Source organism: Manihot esculenta, chromosome 13 (genome assembly GCF_001659605.2).
Source record: "Manihot esculenta cultivar AM560-2 chromosome 13, M.esculenta_v8, whole genome shotgun sequence".
Classification (NCBI taxonomy): Eukaryota; Viridiplantae; Streptophyta; class Magnoliopsida; order Malpighiales; family Euphorbiaceae; genus Manihot; species Manihot esculenta.
Window position 1 is genome coordinate 32149385 of NC_035173.2, and position 24995 is coordinate 32174379.

The 24995-nt window shown below is 32.1% G+C and overlaps 3 protein-coding genes across 4 annotated transcripts; 2 read left to right on the plus strand and 1 right to left on the minus strand.

The window, feature by feature from the left end:
- The first annotated feature begins 2321 nt into the window (after positions 1 to 2321).
- Positions 2322 to 3888, plus strand: LOC110628986 (probable esterase KAI2). The gene is made up of 2 exons (XM_021775813.2): positions 2322 to 2797; positions 3371 to 3888. The coding sequence occupies exons 1-2, from the start codon at positions 2430 to 2432 to the stop codon at positions 3813 to 3815; spliced, it is 813 nt and encodes a 270-aa protein (XP_021631505.1). The 5' UTR covers positions 2322 to 2429; the 3' UTR covers positions 3816 to 3888.
- Positions 3889 to 10139: 6251 nt separating this feature from the next.
- LOC110629890 (9-cis-epoxycarotenoid dioxygenase NCED3, chloroplastic-like) lies at positions 10140 to 11391 on the plus strand. Its single transcript, XM_021777090.2, has one exon. The coding sequence runs from the start codon at positions 10333 to 10335 to the stop codon at positions 11362 to 11364; it is 1032 nt and encodes a 343-aa protein (XP_021632782.2). The 5' UTR covers positions 10140 to 10332; the 3' UTR covers positions 11365 to 11391.
- A 2837-nt stretch (positions 11392 to 14228) lies between these two features.
- LOC110629726 lies at positions 14229 to 20479 on the minus strand. 2 transcript variants are annotated; one of them, XR_006348314.1, is made up of 4 exons: positions 18544 to 20479; positions 18267 to 18416; positions 14545 to 16922; positions 14229 to 14464 (listed from the first exon to the last, which is right to left on the minus strand). XR_006348314.1 is itself a non-coding variant. In XM_021776819.2 (3 exons), the coding sequence occupies exons 1-2, from the start codon at positions 20294 to 20296 to the stop codon at positions 18301 to 18303; spliced, it is 1869 nt and encodes a 622-aa protein (XP_021632511.1). In that variant the 5' UTR covers positions 20297 to 20479; the 3' UTR covers positions 14229 to 16922; positions 18267 to 18300. The 2 variants fall into 2 exon arrangements, 1 of the variants encoding a protein (XP_021632511.1); XM_021776819.2 differs by having other exon boundaries at positions 14229 to 16922.
- Between the last annotated feature and the right edge of the window lie 4516 nt (positions 20480 to 24995).

A 24995-nucleotide genomic window follows, 5' to 3' on the forward strand; every position in this document is an offset into this window, starting at 1 on the left:
AAATTATTAAATACACTATTATCAAAATATATATATATATAATTAAGTTATATTTTTTGGATATATAATTAACAATTTAAAATAGATAGCTTAAGTGTCGTTTTGGAAAAAGAAAATCAAGAGCATGTTCAGAAAATTGGAGCAGTTTTCTAAAAAAAAAAAATTAAGAAAACTGAAAAATAGAATTTTGTATTCATATGTGTTAGTTTTTGGAATAAAAATTAGAAAACCAGATTTCAAATTTTCTAACATTTATCTATGATTTGAAAAATAATTTTAAAATATTTTCCATAGTCTTTATTTATTAAAAAATTTATTTTCTAGTTGTTTTCTAAATAAAAAATAATTATTTCATAAAATATATTATAATATTTTTTTATAAGTAAAATTAAGTAATTATCTTAAAAATACTTAAAATGAGTTATACTATTAGAAAATAAATTATTAGTACATAGAAAAACATTAATTAAGTTTTAAAAAAATTAAATAATTTATTTTTAATTATAAAAGTTATGATTATTTTTTTACTATTTTAAATTTAAGAATGACAGTTTTGATTAATAGATGAATTATGCCGTATATTTAATCATTTTGATTTAAAATTAAATTAAATTAAATAAATTAAAAATGAACATTATACGTTCAAATTAAAAAAATTAATGGAATATAATTAATTTAAAATTTTAGTTTAAAAATTTTGATTCAATTCATTTTTAATCAGAAAAATAAAAAAATTAAATTAATTAGTGATAATAGTAAATATTTTAATTAAATTTTAGAATATTAAAAATAAATATAAAAAATAAAAAATTTATTAAAATATTTAACTAATTAAAAATTAAATTGATTTAATTTAATTTTTATTTAAATTCAGTTTGATTTAATTTTCATAAATATTAAATATTTTTTATATTTATACTTATTTTTTATAAAAAAATAAATAATGCAATTTAAAAAATATATATAAAATATAAAAATTGTTTTCATAAATAAACAGGCCCTAAATTTCCCGCAATGGAGGGAAGAGGTGGCCGCATGAAAGTGAGTGTGCCGTGTGCGTGCTTGCTTTGGATATGTCCGCATTAATACAAAGGTGGGTATATGATGTGCCCACTTAACCAACCTCCCAATTTTCCATCGCATGTTTATGGATTAAGTTGATTGCTATTAGTCACTCTATTTTTATTTCTCATTTATATTTTAAAATATTTTTTAATTTTACTAAATTTCTCATTATTTTATTTAATTATTCTAATTTTCATAATTTTTTCTATTAATTTAATACGATAAAATATATTAAAACAGATTTAGGAAAATTTTGGACCTGATGATTGTATCTAATATAATGATAAAATTAAAAAAAAACTAATAATACTTAATTTTCTTAAAATAATAGATAATTGTAGATAAAACAATTGTGCGGATGGATAAATCTAATTATAAATAAAATTAAAATTTTAATATTTATGAAAATTAAATTGAATTGATTTTAATTAAAAATTAAATTAAATCGAATCAATGTAATTCGGTTTGATTTGATTGGTTTTAATTTTTAATATTTTTTTAATTTTTACACTTTATTTTTAGTATTTTAAAATTAATAAAATATTTTAATTTTAATATAATTTAATTTATCTATATTATTAAAAATAATATATTACTACCACTAATCGATTCAGTTCACTTTTTTTAATTTTATTTTATTAAAATTAAAATGAATTGAAATAATTAAAATTTTTAAAATTAAAAATTAAATTAAACTAAAATAAATAAAAAATTAAATTAAAATTTTAAATTAATTCGATTCGATTAATTTTTTTATTTAAATCGAATACTACGCGCATATCAAAATGAAATATATTACTAAAATGCTTTCACTTTAACTAATTTAAAATCCAATGTTATCTCTCAACAGATATTTTTTTTCTATTCGTAAAGACCAAACTCGATATTTTACTTAAAAGATATTTAGCTCCTTCAATTAAATCCAATTCACATGCTAGATTCATACCAATTATTAAAAAAGGTTAAATCAAAATAAAATAAAAGATTTTCTTTTATAAAATGAATTAGAAAATGAGAATGATCGCCAATTGGATCCCTAAAAATTAAATTCCATGTGAATCCTGCTGGCACTAATGCAATAAAAAAAAGTTTGATCATGAATCAACACCGTCCGATGTAGATACTACGAGGAGTCAACACAACCAGCGCACAGAGAATCAAAACCCAATAATCTTATCAAGAAAAAATCAACTGCGTGCGGTCCTTATTATTCCTCGTCGACACATTTCTACGCCCACGTATAAAAAAAGTCCACGCCCTCACACCATCAACAGCAAACAAACAACAAAAGTAGAGGACTTAGCTTAGACCCAAACGACCCTCCATTGAAACCCACCCCCGAAGAAAAAGGCCAAAATCAGGAAATGGGTATTGTTGAAGAAGCTCACAACGTGAAGATCCTGGGCACAGGAGAGCAGGTGCTGGTTCTTGCTCATGGATTTGGGACCGATCAATCTGTTTGGAAGCACCTTGTGCCTCATCTTCTTGACGAGTTCAAGGTCATTTTGTATGATAATATGGGTGCTGGTACTACAAATCCTGATTACTTTGATTTTAGTAGATACTCATCTCTGGAAGGTTATGCTTATGATTTGCTCGCCATTTTGGAGGAATTGCAAATCGAGAGTTGTATTTTAGTCGGCCACTCTGTTTCTGGTATGATTGGTGCTATTGCCTCCATTAGCCGCCCAGATCTCTTCTCTAAAATCGTTATGCTCTCTGCTTCTCCCAGGTATGTTCTTCGTTTTTCGCCCATTTTCGCAAAATCTTGGTTGTTTTTTTTTTACTGCCCAATTCTGTTGCTGCAATGTGCAGAGATTAGCACAAGCATAAAAGTTTGTTCAAAAAAAAATTATAATTAATAAAAACAAATTATGGGTAAACGCTTTTTTTTTAATAATTAATTTATAAATCAACTAATTGATCAATCATAGTGAAGTTTTTGGTGGGTATTGGAATTGTATGATTTTTAATTAGAGATTTGCTTAATTTTATACTTGATGATGCCTGTTGAAACTTCTTATTAATTGTTTAGTATGGTTTTTTTAATAATATTATTTGGACTTTTGCATTTGTGGGTTATCAGCCAGCCGCCTTCCAGTAGGTAGCTTTCCACTTCATTTCTGCTAGGGTTCTTGTTAATGGAAAACAAAGTTCCTTTCTTAATTGGTTTTTTCGAGTGGGTTCTTTAGAATAATGATCGATCTTAAATAAAATCAAATATAAATAATTAATAAAAAAATATAAAAAAAATTAGCAGTGCAAAAAGTAATTAAGTAATCCTTGTTGATTGTGTTGAAAATAGGTATTTGAATGATGTGGACTACTATGGAGGATTTGAGCAAGAAGATCTAAATCAACTATTTGAAGCTATGCAATCCAATTACAAGGCATGGTGTGCAGGGTTTGCCCCACTAGCCGTTGGTGGGGATATGGATTCTGTGGCTGTTCAAGAATTTAGCCGTACCCTTTTCAACATGAGGCCAGACATAGCTCTAAGTGTAGCACAGAACATATTCCAGAGTGACATGAGACAAATTCTACGTTTAGTTACTGTGCCTTGTCACGTCTTGCAAAGCGGTAAAGATTTGGCTGTACCGGTAGTTGTATCTGAGTATTTGCATCAACATCTTGGTGGTGAATCCATTGTAGAAGTCATGTCATCCGATGGTCATTTACCCCAATTGAGTTCACCGGATATTGTAATTCCGGTACTCCTTAGGCACATTCGTTATGATATTGTTGTCTAATTAATATCTGTAATGTGTATGAACCTTTCATTATCTTTGTTGTAATGGGTAATTTGTATTTTCTTTGATGGAACTATTTATATTGTTAACTTATGGAACTTGGTAAATAGTCATGGTTGTTTCTCATAAATCCTCCATCTAGAGATTGTTACTAAAATTAAAATCCTTAATCTTTAATTTTGATTTTAAAAAATCCTTTTAACTTAAATAGCAAAATTTTCATGTTGAAAAGAGTGAAATTATGATTTTACCCCTCTCTTGCAAAAGAAAACTACTTTGTGGTTCCATCTCTCTTTCTTCTATAACACCCCACTAGTTTAAATAATTAAAATTTTGTTAAATAATATTATTCATTATTTTATTATTGTCATTTTTTAATATTGTTTTATTGGTAGCTATTTTTTTTAATATTGTTGTCAGTATCTAATTTTTTATTTAAATGAATTTATATATATGAAAAAGGGAACTAGAACACAAAACTTGTCTAGGTACATTTACTCTCATTTTTTCCTATTCATCCCGACAGCTCTCCTTCTGGTTTTTCTCGCAACCACCTTGCAGCCGGTGACTAACCAACACCTTCTCCTCCGTCAGCAACGCCAACAAGAGACTGAGCCACCCACCAATTAGAGGTAGCTCCACACCACCGGCACCTCCTCATCCCGTTTGCGGCGAAACTTGCAACTCCCAATAAAATCATCATCATCCAACTGCCATGACCATTTTGAGACCAAAAGCATCGATTGTTTCCAGCAGGGAAGGGGAAAAGAATTTCTTAAGCTTTGTTTAGACACTAACAACGTCTCGATTAGATACGACAGAAACCAAGATTCAATACAGACGATGGAGATCAAATTAATAAAATATATAATATAATTACTAAATTTAACAAATAAATAATTTATTAATTAGTAATTATTGATTTATTTAATCATAAAGGTAAGCCAGAGAAAGTGAAAGGAAAAGTGGGCCAAGTGGCATAATATTTTCTTTTAAAAGAAAATTTTTATTCTTTCAGCCCGTTCTTGTATCATGATTGAATTTCATACTTAACCCATGGTTAAAAAATTAATATTAACACGTATTTTTGTTAATTTCACCCATTTATTTTTATTAATTAAATATATAATAATTAATATTTAATTAAAAAATAATTAATATAATAAATATTCTTTATAAACAATCATTTGAAACGTTGGGTATTTCTATCATTTTTCTACAAAATTATAAACATTAAATATTATGTATAAAAAACTTAAGAATTTTATTTAGATTATCAAATTAAGAAGTTAACTAATTAATAAATAAAAATTTACAATTGATCATGAATAAACACAATTTCAAATGACTAATAATCAATAATGATAGTAAAATTTATGATATAGTCTTTTTATTTTCAAAATACTCTGAAATAGTCCATTTCTTTTCAAACTATAAAATCTTTAATCTTTTCATTTATTTACCTCATTAAAATATATAAAATGATTAAAATGCTTTTATTTTAATTAGTGGTTATAATTTTAAAATATAACTATTTTATTTTTTTAATAATTATTATTTTTTCAACACATATTTCATAATTTTTTAAACCCATATTTTCATAAAACTGAGATAGGAAAATCCCAGAAAGGGTACAAGTGGATTGGGAAGCCATTTTGAAATTTGAACCAAGTGGCATTAGATTCCATCAAGCATTGGTCATATCCATCTCTCAAGGACACAACATCTTTTTGGTAAAAAAAGAAAGACACAACATCTTGGAAAGATTATCCAGATGAGGCATCAAAATGCTATGAACCAACCCCTCAACCACCCAATTTCCCCATATTCCTGCCAAGTCTCCTACAATCATCTATTTTGAAAACTTTTCCCTGGAATGGAATGCAAAAGCTCTTTGGAAAGCCTTCTCCAAATTTATCAGCATCACAGAGGTGCATATCCCAAACAAACTCAGCAAAAGAGGGAGATGTTTTGGGTTTATTAAATCTATTGTAGAAGCTCACCGCCTACTCAAATGTCTTAATAACCTATTAATTGGAAGCTACAAACTAAGACCTTTTTCTGTCAAAATACAATCGCCTCAATAATACAAGATGGCAGCAAAGAAATAATTATACAACATATCTGAAAAACAGAGTATCATGGCATGACGATTTCAAACAACAATCTAGAAGACACTGGGTGAAAGAAACAACATGGAAAGAAGGAAAGTCGATTGCCTACCATGAAGAGAAAGGTAAAACCAAGCAAAATGATAGAGGAGGGTTTGATATTTATGCAAACAACCTTGAACAAGAAAGGCTATATGCAAATGATTGTGTATATGAAGTTCTAGAGGATGTGCTAAAAGGAAATGAAGAGTGGCTCCAACGATCTGCAGTTAGCATTCTACATAATATTTTATCTATTACAAACCTTCTGGACCACTTCATAGCTTAGGGAGTGTTCATTATCAATGTCACTGCGATGGGTGGGGACAAAGTTCTTCGAACCTTTGAGTCATCAGAAGCCATGGATTGTTTCTTATGTTAGAATTGAGTTTTTCTTCGAACATAAAGCTGGAAGTTACAATATTTTTTATCCTTGATTGTTGTTGTAAATTTTTTATTTTTAGCTTTTAGTTGGTTACAAGTTATGGAAGTCTTTTTCTTAAGGTTTAGAAGTCAGTGCCTTTTTTTTTGTAAAGAAACCATGTTGAATGTACTTAAGTTAGTGGGGTAGTTGTTTACTATACTTGTAAAACCTTCCTCTATTTTTATATAAATCAAAAGATGAAATGAATTGTTAAGTAAATGAACACTTTTACAGCAAAGCTTCCTTCTCCTCTGTATTTCCCTCTCCATTTTCTCTCTTTCATTTTTAATCTATTCTCCAAAGTTTAACAGTGGTATCAGAGCCTTCTTCTTTAAGGGTTGTGAGTTGCATTTCCTTATCCTTCCATTCAAATGGCTTCAAATGTCACTTAGCCAGCTCCACCAGTGTTCACAAGGAGAACTATGACTATTGGGCAATAAATGTGGAAGCTTATTTGCTTGCCTATAATCTATGGAGTGCTGTGGAGGAGGAGAATGTGAGACAACCACTACCCGAGAATCCTACTGTGGCACAGATTAAGCAAAATGCAGAAGGGTCCATGAAGAACTTTAAAGCTCTCTCTATTCTTCATTCAGTTGTGTCTGAAGATATATTTCTAAGGCTGGTTGCTTTCAAAACAACTAAGAAAGCCTGGGATTACTCGAAAGAAGAGTATGCAGGGAGTGCAAAAGTAAGAGGAGTGAAGTTGCCGACACTCAAAAGAGAGTTTGAGCTGTTGAAGATGCAAGATGGTGATTGCTCTACAAGAGTAATGAATCTGGTCAATCAGATTAGATTACTTGGAGGTGACTTCAAGGATCAAAGAATAGTTGAGAAGATGATGATTAATCTTCCTAAGAGATTTGAATCTAAACTCTCAGTGATTGAAGAAACTTGTGATTTAGAGAAGTTTATTGTTGCCGAGTTGATAAGTAAGTTGCAAGCTCAGGAGCAAAGAGTCTCTATGAGAAGTGAATGGATTGTTGAGAATGCTTTTCAAGAAAAAGGAAAGCAGGCTGCATCAACTTCAAAGGAGGGTAGTCAATCCTCAGTTGTGAAGGGCAAGCAGTAGAGCTCAAAAGATTTGTCAAAAAAGGAAAGTTTTCTCCCTGTAGTTTCTGTAACAAGGCTAACCATCCTGAGAGCAAATGCTAGAAAAATATGCAATGTAAAATTTGCAAGAAGACTGGTCATATTGATAAAGTGTGCTAGAAGAGGAAGAAGCAAACCTTTGGCAATCAGCAGGAACCACAACCTGCACAGCAGCCCCTAGCTAACTTTGTTGAGAATCAAGGGCAGCAAGAAAGTCATTTGTTCATGATGACTCAGAATCTTCAAATGGCAGACTATAACCACTTGTATATAGACAGTGGATGCACCAGTCACATGGTAAAGCACCAAAGTTTATTTACTAGCATTGATACAAGCTACAGAACAAAGGTAAAGCTCGGGAATGGGATGATTGTGGAATCTCAGGGCAAAGGATCAATTTCTATCTTCACTAGGCAAGGTACAAAAATTATATATATTACTAAAGTTTTCTTCCTGAATTGGATCAGAATCTGTTAAGTGTTTCACAAATGGAAAGTAAGGGATATTCAATCTTGTTTAAAGATAAACATTGCTTTATTTATGATACTGCCAATATTGAAGTAGCTAGAGTCAAGAAGTTTGATAATAGCTATATTTTGCACTTGAAACAATTAAATCAAATAGCCTTGTTTATGAAAAATGATGAAACCTAGTTATGGCATAAAAGGTTTGATCACTATCATATTGATTCCTTGATGCATATGCAAAAGAGTGGTATGGTAAGTGAGATGCCTGTTATTTCTGGTGTTGACAGAGTTTGTACGACAATTTGGGAAGATGCATAGGTCATGTTTCCTTCAGCTGGTGTTAAAAGGGCTAGTAGGAAACTTGAGTTGATTTTCTCAGATATTTGTGGGCCTATGGGTATTGCTTTCTTGAGTAATAACATATATTTTATCTTGTTTATAGATGACTTTATTAGAATGACATGGGTTTATTTCTTATCTAGCAAAGCTCAAGTGCTTTCTATTTTTAGAAAATTTAAAGTTCATGTGGAGAAGCAAAGTAGCTTTGAAATTGTTGTCTTCAGGACTGATAATGGTGGTGAGTATGCTCCAGTGGAGATTAAGGATAGTTGTGATGATAATGGCATTCAACACCAATTTACTTTGAGTTATTCTTCAGAGCACAATGGTATCTCAGAAAGGAAGAATAGGACCATTATGGAGATGGCTAGAAGCATGATGTCAGAGAAAATTTTGCCTAAAATTTTTTGGGCTGGAGCTGTTTATTTGCTCAATAAGCTTCACACTAGATCTGTTGAAGGCATGACTCCTATTGAAGCTTAGAGTGGCTCAAAACCATCTACTAGGCACTTGAGGATCTTTGGTTCAGTGTGTTACACTTATGTTCCCTTAGCAAAAAGAAGCAAGCTAGATGATAAAGCTTAGATAGGAATTTTTCTGGGATATGCAGCATAAGCAAAGGGTTTCAGAATTTATAATGTGCTAACTGGAAAGGTGTATGTGAGCAGAGATGTTGAGTTTGATGAACAAGCTTGTTGCGATTAGGAGAAGACAGAAGTAAAAGTGAAGCAAATTGATGAGGGCCTCTCTAATTCTATTCTTCCATCATTTTTTTTCAGGGCTTTTTGCTTTTTCAAGTTAAAAAAAAAAAAATTTCTCAAATTCTGGTCCGACAAAAATTATTTCCTAAATCAGGGTAAATTTGGACTCTATCGCACTTCAAAAGTGCGTTAGAGCTTACCGCACCTTTGAAGTGCGGTAAGATAAGAATAATTGATAAAAAAAATTAAATACATTACCACACTATAAATTTAATTAATTTTATTTAATTAATTATATATTAAATTTATATAAATATAATTATATTAATATTAATTAATAAATTTTTATTTAATTAATTATTATATTTTATTAATTTAATTAATTATATATTAAATTTATAAATTATAATTATAAAAATTATATTAATTAATTTTTATTTAATTAATTATTATATTATATTTTATTAATTTAATTAACTTTATATTAAATTTATAAAATTTAGTTATAAAAATTATATTAATATTAATATTAATTAATTTAAATTATTTATAATATAATATTATATTTATTATATTTGCTATTTTATTTTATTGATTTATATAATTTAATTAATACTAAAAATATATATTAATGTATTAATATAATATTCATAGACTTAATTTGATAGTATGTACATTTAAGTAAATTTAAAAAATTAGAGGTCTCATGTTTTACTTTCCAATCCTTAATATCCAATATATTTGCCAATGTTATATATAATTTATTTTATTAATCATATTTATCAATGAAAAAAATATAAAAAATTAAATAAAAAAATATATCTAAATATTTAAAAACAGTAATATAATAAAAATAAATTAATATATATATAAATGATAATGTCAAAAAATAATATTAAAGATGAATAAATATATTCTCGTATTATATAGATATCTTTTTTTTATTTATAAAATATTTTAATATAAAAAAATATGAAATAAAATAAAGGGAAAATTACTTTATAGTCCCTGAGGTTTAACGTAATTAACACTTCTGTCCCTCTATTTTGGCGACCCAACACTTAAGTCCCTCACTTTCTCTTCCGTCCAAATTCGTAGTCCTTCCGTCCAAATTCGCCGTTTGGAACACGTGAATTGACAAAATTAACCCTCTTCTTCTTTCTTCTTTCTTCTTTCTTCTTCTTCTTTCTGCAACTTCTTCTTCTTCCTTCTTCTTCTTCTTCCTTTCTTCTTTCTTCTCTCTTCCCTCAGATCACTCTTTCACTCTCTAAATTCTTTGTCTAATCCTTCTCCGTCTACGCTCCCACGCACCCCAAATTTGCGCATTCCTCTGGTTTTATCGCCATGGTTTCTTCTTCTTCACTTTCGCCAGCTGCAGCTACAAGCATGAGCTCTTCTGTTTCTCTTGACAGGCCTAGCAGAAAACCCAACATCTCTTCCTCTCTTCAGACTCCTTCCATTATCCATTTTCCTAAACACTCCTCCACAGCCACTTCTTATCCTCCCTCTCCTTCTATTTCTACAACAATTCCAAAGAAAATTGCCACTACTGTTCCTTCTGTTGATAAATCATTAGCCCCAATGCAAAACCAATGGAATTTTTTGCAAAAAGCTGCAGCTATGGCCTTGGATGCTGTGGAAAGTGCTTTAGTTTCACATGAACGTCGATTCCCTCTTCCCAAAACTGCTGACCCAGCTGTCCAAATCGCCGGCAACTTCGCTCCCGTGTCGGAGCGACCCGTTGTACGTAATTTGCCCGTTACTGGTACAATCCCAGATACTATTCGAGGTGTTTATGTTAGAAACGACGCAAACCCACTTCACGAACCGGTAGCTGGTCACCATTTCTTTGATGGTGATGGGATGGTCCATGCTGTTCGGTTTGAGAAAGGTTCCGTCAGCTATGCTTGCCGGTTCACGGAGACAAACAGGCTGGTTCAAGAGCGAGAATTGGGACACTCAGTTTTCCCAAAGGCCATCGGTGAACTCCATGGACACTCTGGGATAGCTAGGCTGTTGCTTTTTTGTGCTCGTGGGCTTTTTGGTATCGTTGATTCTAGCCATGGGACTGGTGTTGCTAACGCTGGATTGGTTTACTTTGATGGTCGTCTTCTCGCCATGTCTGAAGATGATCTGCCTTACCATGTTCGTGTTCTTCCCTCTGGAGACCTCAAAACTGTTGGACGATACAATTTCAATGGCCAACTCAAGAGTTCAATGATTGCTCATCCAAAAGTCGACCCATGTTCTGGGGAATTGTTTGCTCTAAGTTTCTTCCGAGCGACCCAAGTTCAAATTCAGGCAAAGAAGATTCACATGGGATTTCACATGGAGAGAAGGGCATTTTTGGAAAAAATTATCATATCTCACCTTTGACTCTTTGACCAAACGGTTTAAATGGACGGAAGGACTACGAATTTGGACGGAAGAGAAAGTGAGGGACTTAAGTGTTGGGTCGCCAAAATAGAGGGACAGAAGTGTTAATTACGTTAAACCTCAGGGACTATAAAGTAATTTTCCCTAAAATAAATTTTAATTTTTTATAACTTTTATAATTTATAAATATTTATAAATTAACAGTAATAAAAATAATAAAATAAAATAATAAATATAAAAAATATAATATTTTATTATAAATAAATTAAAATAATTAATATTTATAATAATATTAATATGATTTTTATAATTATATTTATATAAATTTAATATATAATTAAATAAATAAAATTAATTAAATAAAAATTAAATTTATATTTTTCAAATTGATTATACGGACGGACGCAATACCGGACTTCAGAAGCACGGTAATGTATTTAATTTTTTTTTTTCAATTATTCTTATCTTACCGCACTTTTGAAGTGCGGTAAGCTCTACCGCACTTTTGACGTGCGGTAGAGTCAAAATTGACCCTGATCCGGGAAATAGTTTTTGTCGGACTAAGATTTGAGAAATTTTTTTTTTTTTAACTTGAAAAAGCAAAAAGCCCTTTTTTTCAAGCAGTGAAGTGCAAGAAAATGCTGCAATAAAAGATCCTACTGCTAATGCACCAACTAGGAAAACTAAGTCACTTGCTGAAGTCTATGAAAGATGCAACATGGTTGCCACTGAACCAGCAAACTTTGATAAAGCTTCAAAGTACCAGGAGTGTTAGTCTGCAAATGCAGGAGGAGTTTGACATGATTTTCAAGAATGATAGATGGGAGCTCACACCAAGGCCTTTGAATAAGAATGTCATAGGTGTAAAATGGGTTCATAGAACCAAGTTCAATTCAGATAGCTCAATTTTCAAGTACAAGGCCAGACTTGTAGTAAAGGGTTATGCTTAACTTGCCAGAGTGGAGTTTCATGATACCTTTGCACCTCTTGCAAGACATGAAACAATAAGGTTCTTGGTGGCTCTTGCAGCAAAGCAAGGCTGGAAGTTGTATCATTTGGATGTTAAATCAGCCATCTTGAATGGATTCCTGCTAGAATTATGTGGAGCAACCATAAGGTTTTGAAGTTTCTGATGGTTGTGATAAAGTGTACAAGTTGAAGAAGGCCTTGTATGGGCTTAAACAGGCTCTTAGAGACTGGTATACTAGAATTAATACATCTGGTTGATATTGGGTTCAAAAGGAGTGAAACAGAAGTAACCTTGTATGCCAAGCACTCTAGTAATGGTGTTCAGCTTATTGTATCCATTTATGTAGATGACTTGCTAATTACAGGAGGGGATGCTGATTTGGTACAACAGTTCAAGGAGCTTATGATGACAGAATTTGATATGTCTGACCTTGGAGAAATGACATATTTCCTAAATATAGAAGTCAAGCAACTTGAGGATGGTATCTTTCTTTCCCAAAGAAAGTATGCATGGGATGTATTAAAGAAATTTAAAATGGAGAGTTGCAAGTCAATTGCCATTCTTTTATCTGTAAATGAGAAGCTGTCAAAGGATGATGAAACTGATAGAGCAGATACTAGCCATTACAGGAGCTCAATTGGCAATCTTCTCTATTTAACAGCAACTAGGCCTGATCTTATGTTCTCAGCAAGTATGCTTTCAAGGTTCATGCATGGTCCTAGCCAAAAGCATCTTGGAGTAGCAAAGAGGGTGTTGAGATATCTTAGAGGGACTGCAAGTTATGGTATTTGGTATTCAAGGGAAGAAAGTGGCGATTTGTAAGGTTATTAAGACATTGATTGGGCAGGAAGCTTAGATGATTCTAAGAGTACTTCTGGCTTTATTTTTTCATTTGGTTCTGGTGCATTTGTTTGGAGCTCTAAGAAGCAGGAGGTTGTGGCCCAATCAACTGCAGAAGCTGAATATATAGTAGCAGCAGCAACTAACCAAGCAATTTGACTTAGAAAAATCCTGAATGAGCTTGGTATGGAGCAGCAAAATCCTACTCTTATTCATGTTGATAATAAATCTGCCATTGCAATAGCCATTAACCCTGTGCAGCATGGGAGAACCAAGCATATAGAGGTGAAGTTCATTTCCTTCATGAAGCTAAAAAGGATGGTGAAATTCATTTGGTTCATTGCAACTCAAATGATCAGGTTGTTGATATCATGACCAAGGCTCTGTCAAGGAACAAGTTTGAAGAATTAAGAACTAAGCTTGGATTGTTCAATGAAAAACTCGAGGAGTGTCAGAGTTGAGTTTTTCTTGGAACATAAAGCTGGAAGCTAGTGTTCTTGATCCTTGATTGTTGTTGTAAATTTTTTGTTTTCAGCTTTTAGTTGGTTAAAAGTTATGGAAGTCCTTATTTTAAGGTTTAGAAGTCAATGCCTTTTTTGTAAAGAAACCATGCTGAATGTACTTAAGTTGTTGGGTAGTTGTTTATTGTACTTGTAAAACCTTTCTTTGTTTTTTTTGTATAAATCAGAAGATGAAATGAATTGTTGAGTGAATGAACACTTTTACAACAAAGCTTCCTTCTCTTCTCTTCTCTTCTGTATTTCCCTCTCCATTTTCTTTCTTTCATTTTTAATCTATTCTCCAAAGTTTAACATCTTAAATGATCAAGAATGGTTAAACCAATGGTTTTTTGACATTCAGCCATGGAAAGCAACTCTCACCCCACAAAATAGACTCATTTGATTAAGGCTACAAGAAATCCCCCTCATGATCTAGTCAAGGCATTTCTTCGAATGGGTTGGATCCATTTTTGGGAAACTTGTTGCAGTAGATGGTTTGGCTCAAACAAAGGCCAGATTAGATTATGCCCACCTCCTCATCACCACAAGTTCTAGGAAAAATCAATAAACTCATACCAATAGAATTTAAAAAGGTTAGATACCCTAGGAGAGTTAATGAAGAACCTTGCCATTATTTAGTAAAGCAACACCTCCCCTCAATCCATAAATCCATTGCTGAATCAACTAGTAAGGAAGCTGACTCTTTATCTCCTAGCATGCAGCACAGAGAAGGTGATGATGTGGAATCATCAAAGGAGAGTAACAAAGAGAATGACAACATGGAGCCCACCTGCCACACACTAGCAATTAATTCTAAATCAATGCATGTTGAAGGGGAAAATTAAAGGAAAACTGGTTTACACCTCAGACCTCAAAAAACTCATTATCTAATCATTCCGTAAGAACAAATGAAAACATGCAGACCATCTCCATACCACCAAGCCGCCACAACATTAACAACCTGGTTGTACATTCCTGCACATCCTCACACAAGTTGGCTCTCATTCGTCACCATGAAGAGATTGAAGTACACTCGCCATTGAACATTGGTGAACTGGAAAAAATTTTGACAACTCATAATATGGAGACAAGTAAGCAAAACTCATTTTCTAATGGGCCGAATAATCTCAATCAAGCTTTTGAAAACTCGAGTCTTTTTCTGAGCCTAGTCCTCCATCAACAGAATCTGGCCTAAGTCCAACAGCCATAGACAACAATTTACCTCTCATTTCAAGGTGAATAGAAGTCTCAAACAAAAAAGAGATAGAAAATCCACAGTTGACTTACGCAATCTTCATCCAAAAGTGGCACTCAGAGGTAAATCTAAAACACAACAAAGGGAAGGAAGCTTTTCACACTGCTCTGTTACAAATAGCGGCATTAGAAGAAGAAACCGAATCTTAAGCAAGCAGTTATCTGACCAGCTAGAGATAAGACACAACTCACCTCCCTTTTCACCAACCAAATAGGTAAATCTCATGGTGATGCTGGGTAGGGAGCTTGGTCTTGTTTTTAAAAGAGGCAATGATAACAATCTGATACAATTTCTTGCTAACCAGATTTCGAATGACTTTGCTCTCTGCAATAATAAATGACATATGTCGTAGAGCTTGGTAGCCTTTTCTTAATTTTATACTTTCCTTTTTTAGCACATGTTCCTCTTGCTATTTTTTTATCTATGGAATAGCTGCTTGAAGTTTTTTACCTTTTGGATTGAAAGGTTTCTCATCTCCTATCTGGGCAAATATCTAAGAAGCTACCCTATAAATATAAATAACTTTGTTCTGGACAATATCTCTTTCCTTCTTGGCAATGGAAGATGTAGTTTCTTTTAGTATATGGGTTTCAGGTGCCTAGGTATGAAATTTTACATGGAGAAGGGACTTGCAACTATGGGAAGTGGAAACATTCTTCCAAATATCAAACTTACTCTAGAGCTTGGATTTCTATGCATTTCTTTGGTCTTTACAGGTAGCATGCAATGCTAAGGTGTTCAACTACCATGACTTTCCAGCAATATCACTTTGTGTACTATTTTTGCATCGGCTACCCACATGGTTGAAAGCTTTATGTGAGGTTTTTCTGACTCAGTCTCTGAACTTATAAATCCATCTACTACAATTCAATCCTGGTCAAATCTCTCAAAGAACAAAAATCAAGTTGCTTGGAGAATTCCCTCTTTTTTAGGTAGGCAAAGTAGATCCTAATGCAATTGGAGGACTTCTTAGGGACTGCATGACTACACTGAATTGGTTTCAAAAACATAGCAACCTAAGGAAATAATGCACTTTCCTCCCCATAGATTTTTGCTGCAATTTTTATTTCCATATAGAACCTGGCATCCATCATGCTTAAGTATCTTTTAAGCACACTCTTTGAGATTTCTTTGCAATTCAAACATGTCTATATATTACGGTTTACCGAGAGCTTGATAGAAAGGAAAAGGTTTTTATGATGGTCGACCAATCTTGTGTTTTTTGTTTTTACATCAAGTTGAAAGCAGTCAACTACATGTTAGGTGTGGGCAGTAACAGTCAACTGCTTGGGTGAGTTTTCTCTTAGTGCTTTGCTTTAAAGATGTAATCAAACGCCTTGATTTTTTTATTAGATGTATGCACATTTTCTTTTCTTTTGTATCACATTCCAGGCTCTCTCTTAGCATACCATTGTCTAAAACGGATGTAAGAATGGTATAAGATGGATGTAAGGAGATTATGTTTGGGCTAGAATCAATGATCATGCTAAGTTTTCCTAGACATCTTTTAAGGATATCTTTTAATAAAATTTATGCTTATAAAAAAAATAACTGAGAAGGTGAAACTGATAACATCCATAAACAGGTCTTTCCTTTAAAGCCTCTTCCTTGTTTTTTATGAAAATTTTATTTTCATGGAAAAAGATAGGGAGGTTTAACTTCCCAATATGAGTAAATTTCGATGAACTAGTTAAGTTTTTGAAAATTACCATGCGACTGGTGTTTCCTACATTTCAATGGTTTTGATGAACCTATAGATAATTGACTTTGCAAGAGAGATGCTCAAAGAAGAATGGCATCATCACATGCATTATGCTCACAAAACACCCTTGTCTAAGCTACATAAGGCAACCCAAAGAAGAAGATTACAGAAACCATGGGTTGTCAAGGCACTTTCCAGAAAAATTTATAGTTACAACCCATTCTAGAAGAGAAGGGAGAGAACCATACTGGTCCGTAAAAGAGCCCTTCTTTGCTCGGAGGACAAAAAGAGCTGCATAGTAGTTAGAGGAAAAGAGTCTGAGTAACATAATTAAAAAACTAAAAAGAAAGAAAGGATATCCCTCTCTAAAGAAATTAGAAGGGCCCTTCTTGTTTTTTGTCCTATTTACATTAAAAATCCAAAATTTTTTATTATTTTACGATTTAATTCAAAATTTTAAAAGTTAGTAAAAATCTCTAAAATTGTAATTTTTATTGCAATTATATCCAAATTTAAATTTAAATTGTAAAGAGTGTGTTATACTGATGTAACAACATGACGTGAATTATTTTATTATACTTATATGTGATGTGAATAAATGTTATTAATACAAAAAATTTAAAATTTTCTATTGTTTTGCAATTTAGTTCAAATCTTTAAAAATTAGTGTTAAAATCTCTAAAAAAAATTTTTATTCTCGTCTAACTTGGTGCAAAAAACCACAACTTTAACTTTTTTTTTTATTTGCTACTAGCTCTAGAGATATTGCAACTCATATTTATTAGTTTCTTACTTTCTATATACCTTATCAAATGTTTATCACAATAAATTTTATTGTATTCGTGATAAGAAACCATTTCAATATAATAAAAAAAAAGTAGAAATTAATTTTATTGTTTATAGTTGTGCTATTAATCTTCTGTTACTGTTTAATAATATAAGTTAGTGCTTGAAAGTACAAGTACAGACATTGCATTAAGGGAGACATGATTAAAACTCAAAAAATTAAAAGAATAAAAACTAAAAAATAGAAAAAGTCCTGTTTGGGTATAAAACACACTCTCCACAAAATTAGCTTTGCATGCATTTGCTGGGTTTTGTTCTCCTTGAGTCCCTTAGGAATCAGTTAGTGGCCTACAAAAGGCGATGCTTCAGTCAACTAAAGGAAGTCTTTCTTTCATCAGAGTTCCTTCCGTCATCTCATGGTGGGCTCCGGCCAGGTGGTTTTATTGGATTGATTTTCAGAAGACACATGAGATAGACTTGGATTTGATCTTGGGTTGGGCTTATTTCAGCTTGTGTTCGTCTTGTAATTTTTGTCCATTGCTAGCCTTATCAACTTTTACATTTCTTAAGGCTTTAATGCAATTATTTGAATTGCCAAACGTAAATATGGGTATTGCTTTATGGAAATTGCTAGAGCCAAACAATAATAAATTATTGTTAGTGCTCTCCAAAGTGTACAATTAGTGAGTTAGGTACGATGTCATACCCATAAAATCTAGATTAGTTAATTATAAAAAAGTTTCGTCATTAGATCACGGGTCCTAATCTGTGACAACCCCCTTTTGAAAAACGTACAAGGGTGAAATATTGAAGATCAATAACAACAATCTCTAGACTTTAAATCCTCACCTCTGGAAGATTAGACACTGTAGATGCTCTGTTGTCACTTCTCAACTCCTTTTGACACGTGCTGCTTCTCTCTCCTACGTTTTGCCTTATTCTGCTTGCTTCTTCCCCTCCCCTTTTCAGCCAATGATTCTTCTAGAACAGTGGCCATGCCTGCCAAAGATTAAAAGTTATCTTAAGTACTCGGAGATCATTGGTAAAGGTAGTGCTTCTTTTTTTTTTTTTGGTAGAAATATAAATTAAAACTAAAATAAATAAATAACTGCAACCAAGAACACACCTCTGTTCTCTTTGATATCCATCATCATCGTTTTGTCTACTTTTTCTTGAAATTTGTTCTTTGACTTCACACCTGCAAAAATCCACGTGGCGTTCATTTGCTTGTTGATCATACGAGCTGCGTAGTATGGGATCTTAACATGCTCGGTTTGTTCAGATTTAATGCGGACATTGATGAACATTAAACAATCCATCAAGCTCTCTTTAGCCATCCCTTTCATGTCGAAAGCTTGTGATCGTCTCCACAGGCTCTTACTGTGAGGATTCTCAGTACTGGACAGGCTCAAAGCTCTAGTGGTGTCACTAATGGCTGCTTCTGGGTTTCTAAGCAGCAAGTAACCCTGAGCTCTGTTACTATAAAGAACTATTCTTTCTCTTCTCATCTTTAGTGGGCATAAATCCAGAGCTTTTGTGTACTTGATGACAGCTTTTTCTATGTAACCAGACCAGAACTTCTTGTTTCCTTCTTGTTTTAATATGCGGACTAAATCTTTCCTCTCTTTCAATTCTTGTTCAGAAATTAGTTCTTCTCTCTTTCTTCGTTCTACCTTCAACTCCCATATCTCCTTTAAAGCTTCCTCTGCGTTTTGGCTCTTTAAACTCAAGCCCCCATATTTGATCTTATGGTAATCTTGTAACAGTATCTGCGTGATTGCTTCTCCAATTTTGGTTCTTCCATTTAAGCCTCCTAGCTCAACCAAGTCAGCCAGAAAGAAAGCGGCGATGTCTATGACTTTGTGTCTAGTATCTGTGTCTTTGAGCAATAAGATAAGAGAATCTATAGCCATGTACTGCCAATCATCAGAAGACCTTGAAGTGTTGCAGAGACTCACTATCACTTCTTCAATGTTTGCTATAGTTTCTCTTCCAATTTTGGTGTTGCATAAACTTCTTATAAGTCCAATCCCGCCAGGTGATGTTCGATTCTCTAAGCCACCCCACATGCCACACAAATCCTTCAAGAACTGTTTCTTGCAGATGAGATGAAGGGATCTTTCTTTACATGCAAAGCAATTTAGGAGATACAGAGACCAGCACTGTAGCTGGCTAGCCCATTCTTCTGCCTTTCTATTCTCTAACTCTATCCCTCCAAGTCCCCTTGTGAGGAGGTCACTGTGGTATTTGAGTCGCTTGATATCCTTTACACCAAGAAACTCTTTATAGATTGTTTCAAGGCAATTGCTAGCTAACTCTTTGGCCAATTCTACGATCTCCTCTTCACAATCAGCAATGGCTTCGAAGGTACTCTCATGGCTAGTCAGGTGACCTAGTGCTCGGACTGCAACCCTTTGCTCTACCCATGTAATCTTTCTTCTAAGAAGCTCCATTAAAGGCAGAACCACGCCTGAGTTTACTGCTTTCTCTGCAAATTCAGCCTTGTTCATCGTGTAGGAACCAATGATATGAGCTGCATAGTAGGGAATATAGATGTTTTGGTCACTAAGAAGCCATTCTTTGTCTTTGATGCCTCTGTCTATCAGTTTCTGCATGCACTCAAAGATGCCAAGAGACGGGAATTCAGGGTCATCAGGTTGATCCATGGCAATGTTCCAGAGCCCACTCAAGACCAAGACATGTTCTTGGTCATCTCTCAGAGGCATTTCTTTGAAACACTGAGCCATTTTGGCTTTTCTGAGAGAGGGGTTTTTCTCATTCATGGTGCAAAAGAAGCAAAAAGGATTGGTGCATGTTGGGTCCGGGAGCATCTGCGATGAAGAGCACTTGAGTGAATTATTTTGGTGTTCTGACTCCATTAAAGGTCCCAAAAATGGAGTTGGTTCTCTAAATTTGAGGGTTTGGGATGAGTAATGGACAACTCAAGATGCCAAGGTTGGTTTAAATTCTCTAACACTGGAGTGACAGCCACTCCTAGACCTAGTAAAAGGAATTACAAGACAATCTTATCAGAACATATCCAGATATTTTTTAAAGTAATTTCATAATATATTATTCTAATCAATTAGACTAGGAAAATTCTTTATATTGACTGGGTCTATATTAATTTGTATAAGTTTATGTAAACTTAATCTGCATACAAAATAAATTTTAAAGCCGCTGATGAATAAAGAACGCATAGAACATAACTGGCTAAATGATAGCAGCAGGTGGGCTAGACTGAGATTAATTAGAGATCTGGTTGCTATTAAAAACTACTTGATAATGTAAGTTTATTAATTCTTGCAAAGGAACATTCCCATGCAAGCAAAGTCAATATTGGGCTAAAAATGGTTAGGGACCACATTTCTTTTAAGGGACAGTACACATTGAATCAACTCATGAGCATAAAGATGAAGAACCCATGAAAAGCACAAACTTCAAGAACTTGCAAAAGATCAAATGGCATGGAATTTGAATTGCAGAGCCATAGGGTATAGAGTTATCTCATGATGATATCCATGTCTTAGATACCTTTAGAGCAAAGAAATTTATTATCTCTATGGTCTGGTGATTCTGGTCCCCTCCATATGAAGCCAATCAAATTGCTTCGTTTTGAAATATATACTAACTCTCTATCTCTCTCTATATATATATATTAACAAGATCACTGGAGTGTGAAGAACTAAAGCTACTTTTCAGTTTGCTTCCAACTCAAAAAGCCAAGTAGAAATCTAAAAATATATGATTTTCAAGTACAAAGTTTGATGGTCTCAAGAAAATACGGCCGCTATATATATGCATTCTCTATAACTAAATCAAAGGCGTGATTAGTCCCATATTTTTAATGAACAAACGAAGTGCATAATTCTTTTAATGTGTCTTTTGTAGCATGATTGTCATCATAACTAATGCATAGTTTATACATAGTTCACATCTTGACATTTGTACACACAAGAATACCGATTTAACAAAATAATAATAATAATAATGGTAGTTTGTTTTAGCAACAAAATATTACTTTTTATGGCCATGGGTAATTATAAACTTGCCACAACAAATTTAATAACTCATAACTAATATAAATGTTAATAGTCAAGTGGCAAGTTTCATGTCAAATTTGTCAAACGATTAGTTTGTTAAGAAATATAGTGAATAAAATATATCGAAACTGAGAGAATACAACTAAAATAGCTATCACAATAGCATGAATACTATATGATAACTTAGAGTGCCTACCACTAAGGGTAGGGGTGAGCAGTATTCGGTTCAAATTGAAAAAATTGATCGAACCGAACTGAATTGAAAATTTGGTTCGGTTTTTTATACATTTCGGTTCGATTCGGTTTTTAATTTCAGAAATTTCGGTTATTTCGGTTCGGTTCGGTTTTAATAAAAAATCGAAAAAACCGAACCGAACCGATTAGTAATAATAATATATTTTTTCAATAATATAGAGAAATTAAATCATATTAAGATTAAAATATTTTAATTAAATTTTAAAATATTAAAAATAAAGTGTAAAAAATAAAAAAATTATTAAAAATCGAAATCGATCAAATCGAACCAAATCAGACCGATTCAGTTCAATTTGATTTCTGACTAAAATCGATTCGGTTTGATTTTTATAAATACTAAAATTTCAATTTTTAATTTATTCAGTTCGATTCGATTTTGAACCGAACCGACCGAATGCTCACCCTAACTAAGGGTATTAGACACAGCAGCAAAATCAAATGCTCACATAATAGAAGAGAAGCTAATTGTATATGATAAAGTAATCATTACCAATATAACTTGTGCCTCCCCCACTAAAGTAGATGCAAATCAAACATTCTTAGCAATCTCATGCATACTTTGCCATCGCCATTTAAAGTAATCTATATAATAGCATCAGGTGAAAACTAATCTCTCCATACTATATCACAAGTGAGCGTGAAGCTTTCTTGGGAAGAAGGCTCTAATAATCAACTAATCTATCCATACCATATCACAAGTGAGCGTGAAGCCTCTTTGGGAAGAAGGCTCTAATAATCACGTAAGATGTTGGAGAGTGAGAATTAATAAAAATGCCACTTAGCTCTAGTTACCTAAAATCTATAGAGAGATGTTATGATATAGCAACAAGATTAAGTTTTATTATACAGAAATATATTTATTCCTTTTGTAACAGCTTAATGGACGTTATATGTACTCTCCTCTGCTAAATTGGATATTGTGGTTTGCTAGTGCCTCCGGTGATTCCATCCTATCCTATGAGTAACCCTTTTCTTATAGATCCATTAACTCCGTATAATTTTTCTGATTCAAGATAACTATAATACCAAGGTAAATAGCGGGCTATCTGAATCCACTTTGAATTTATCACATAGAGTTTTTCACCATAACATAAACGGGATAGCCAAACCGCTTGAGTATGTGGATATCAGAAGATAATATGCTCCAAGAACTCAAGTTGTGACCGACAAATAGAACAAAGAGTTATGCAATACACCTTGACAAACTAAATTAACATAAATCATAGAGTATCATGTATAAATCACTAAATAAAGAAATTCAACTTTAAATAAAGTTGTAAAGACCATATGCTCTGTTAGATAGCCAATCATACGGTAGGGAAGGAGGAAGGTTGAAACACCTTCTAATTAGATGCACTGCATATAAGTAATCTATATTCAGAACAAACGTTGAGTAGCCAAATCTACTATAACGGTGAGTTTGACAGCGTGTATATATAAATAAACAAAAAAAGCTAAATTTGTCTTAAAATATTAGGTAGAGTTAAAAGTATTAAACCTTCAATCAAAATTTATTCTTAAAAGTATTAATAATAAAGTGAAATAGAGTAAGGAGAGTTCAGTTAGTAAATTTAGCTTATTCGTGTCCAAAATATATATATATAATTTATGAACCAATGTGACTAAGGCCAAACATGGGCCAGGTTCAGCCCAATATTAATATGGGCCGGGTTCCAGTCCAATATTTTTTGACCTCTAAACATGAACTCGGTCCAAGTATCACAAGCTTCAAACTTTATCCACGGTGAAGATTATAGTAAACCACAATCCTAATTGGAAAAATATATATGTATAGCTGCAAGTTGGCATACAAATGGGATAAATTTTTGGGAATATGTTATTTGTTGGCATTCAAATTGGACTATGACTGTTACATGAACTGGGCCCATTTAAATCATATAATTATACAATTGCTTCCCAACAACTCCTACATGGAGGAGACATTACCACATGTTAATTTCAATTATTTTTAAAAAAGAATAATATTATTTAAAAAGTGATTTAATTATTAAAATAATAACATTTTAATTAATATATATGAAAGAATTGTTTTCTGTATTTGGTAGGCCTAGGACTTTGTCAGAATTGTTAATTGTGAAGCAAGATATGAAATGATTTTTCATACTTTGTTTTATTTTGTGCACTCTTAGTTGTTATACATAATATTTCATTTTAACCATCTAATTAATTTAATTATCTATACTTTTATTTTTCTTATTTTTAATTATACATCATTAGAGATTATGATGGAAATATGGTCAACTATGAGATGTTATTTAAATTATATTTGCAGATTTATTAAAAAATAAAGTGTTTATAGTGAGTAATTATTCTATTTATAAAGATCGAACGTTGAACCTTATTTAACAAAAAAAATTATATATTATTAAGACCTATTAATTCAAATAATCCAAATATTTTGGATAATTCACATATATATTCTAAACCTTTAATTTTAGACAATTAAATGAAACTTATAAGATTTATCACAATTTTATTTATGAATTTAAATCAATTTTTACTATAATTTAAAAATGGCATTTATCATTCCATGCGACTTTTTTATTATTTTTTAATTAATTCTATTTTTTTGTTAAACTTTTGTAGTTTTATATTTATATCCTTTTTTTTTTTTTATTAGATAATATAAACCAAATCTTTTCGGCATGAGAAAATAATTAAATTAGTTCGTAATTTTTTTTCGGCTCTAATTGTATAGAATATAAATAAATAGAGTGGCAATAAAGATAATAAGTGAAGGAGATTAGTTTGGAGAAAAAAGTCACTAGCTTTCTTCTCCAATTTATCCATTATGTTATTTTTATTATGATTTGTTTAGGTTATATCCTCCACATTACCATTAAAATTGTAAAAAAAAGTTACGGACCAATTTAGTTTTTTTCTCCATCGGTGCTTTAAATAAGAATGTAACTAAGGGTGAGCATTCGGTCGGTTCGATTTAAAACCAAACCGAACCGAATAAATTAAAAACTGAAATTTTAGTATTTATAAAAATCGAATCGAACCGATTTTGATCAGAAACCAAATCGAACCGAACCGGTCTGATTTGATTTGATTCGGTTCGATTTGATCGGTTTCGCTTTTTAATAAATTTTTTATTTTTTACACTTTATTTTTAATATTTTAAAATTTAATTAAAATATTTTAATTTTAATATAATTTAATTTCTCTATATTATTGAAAATAACATATTATTATCACTAATTGGTTCGGTTCGATTTTTTTAATTTTTTCTGATCAAAATCGAATCGAACTGAAA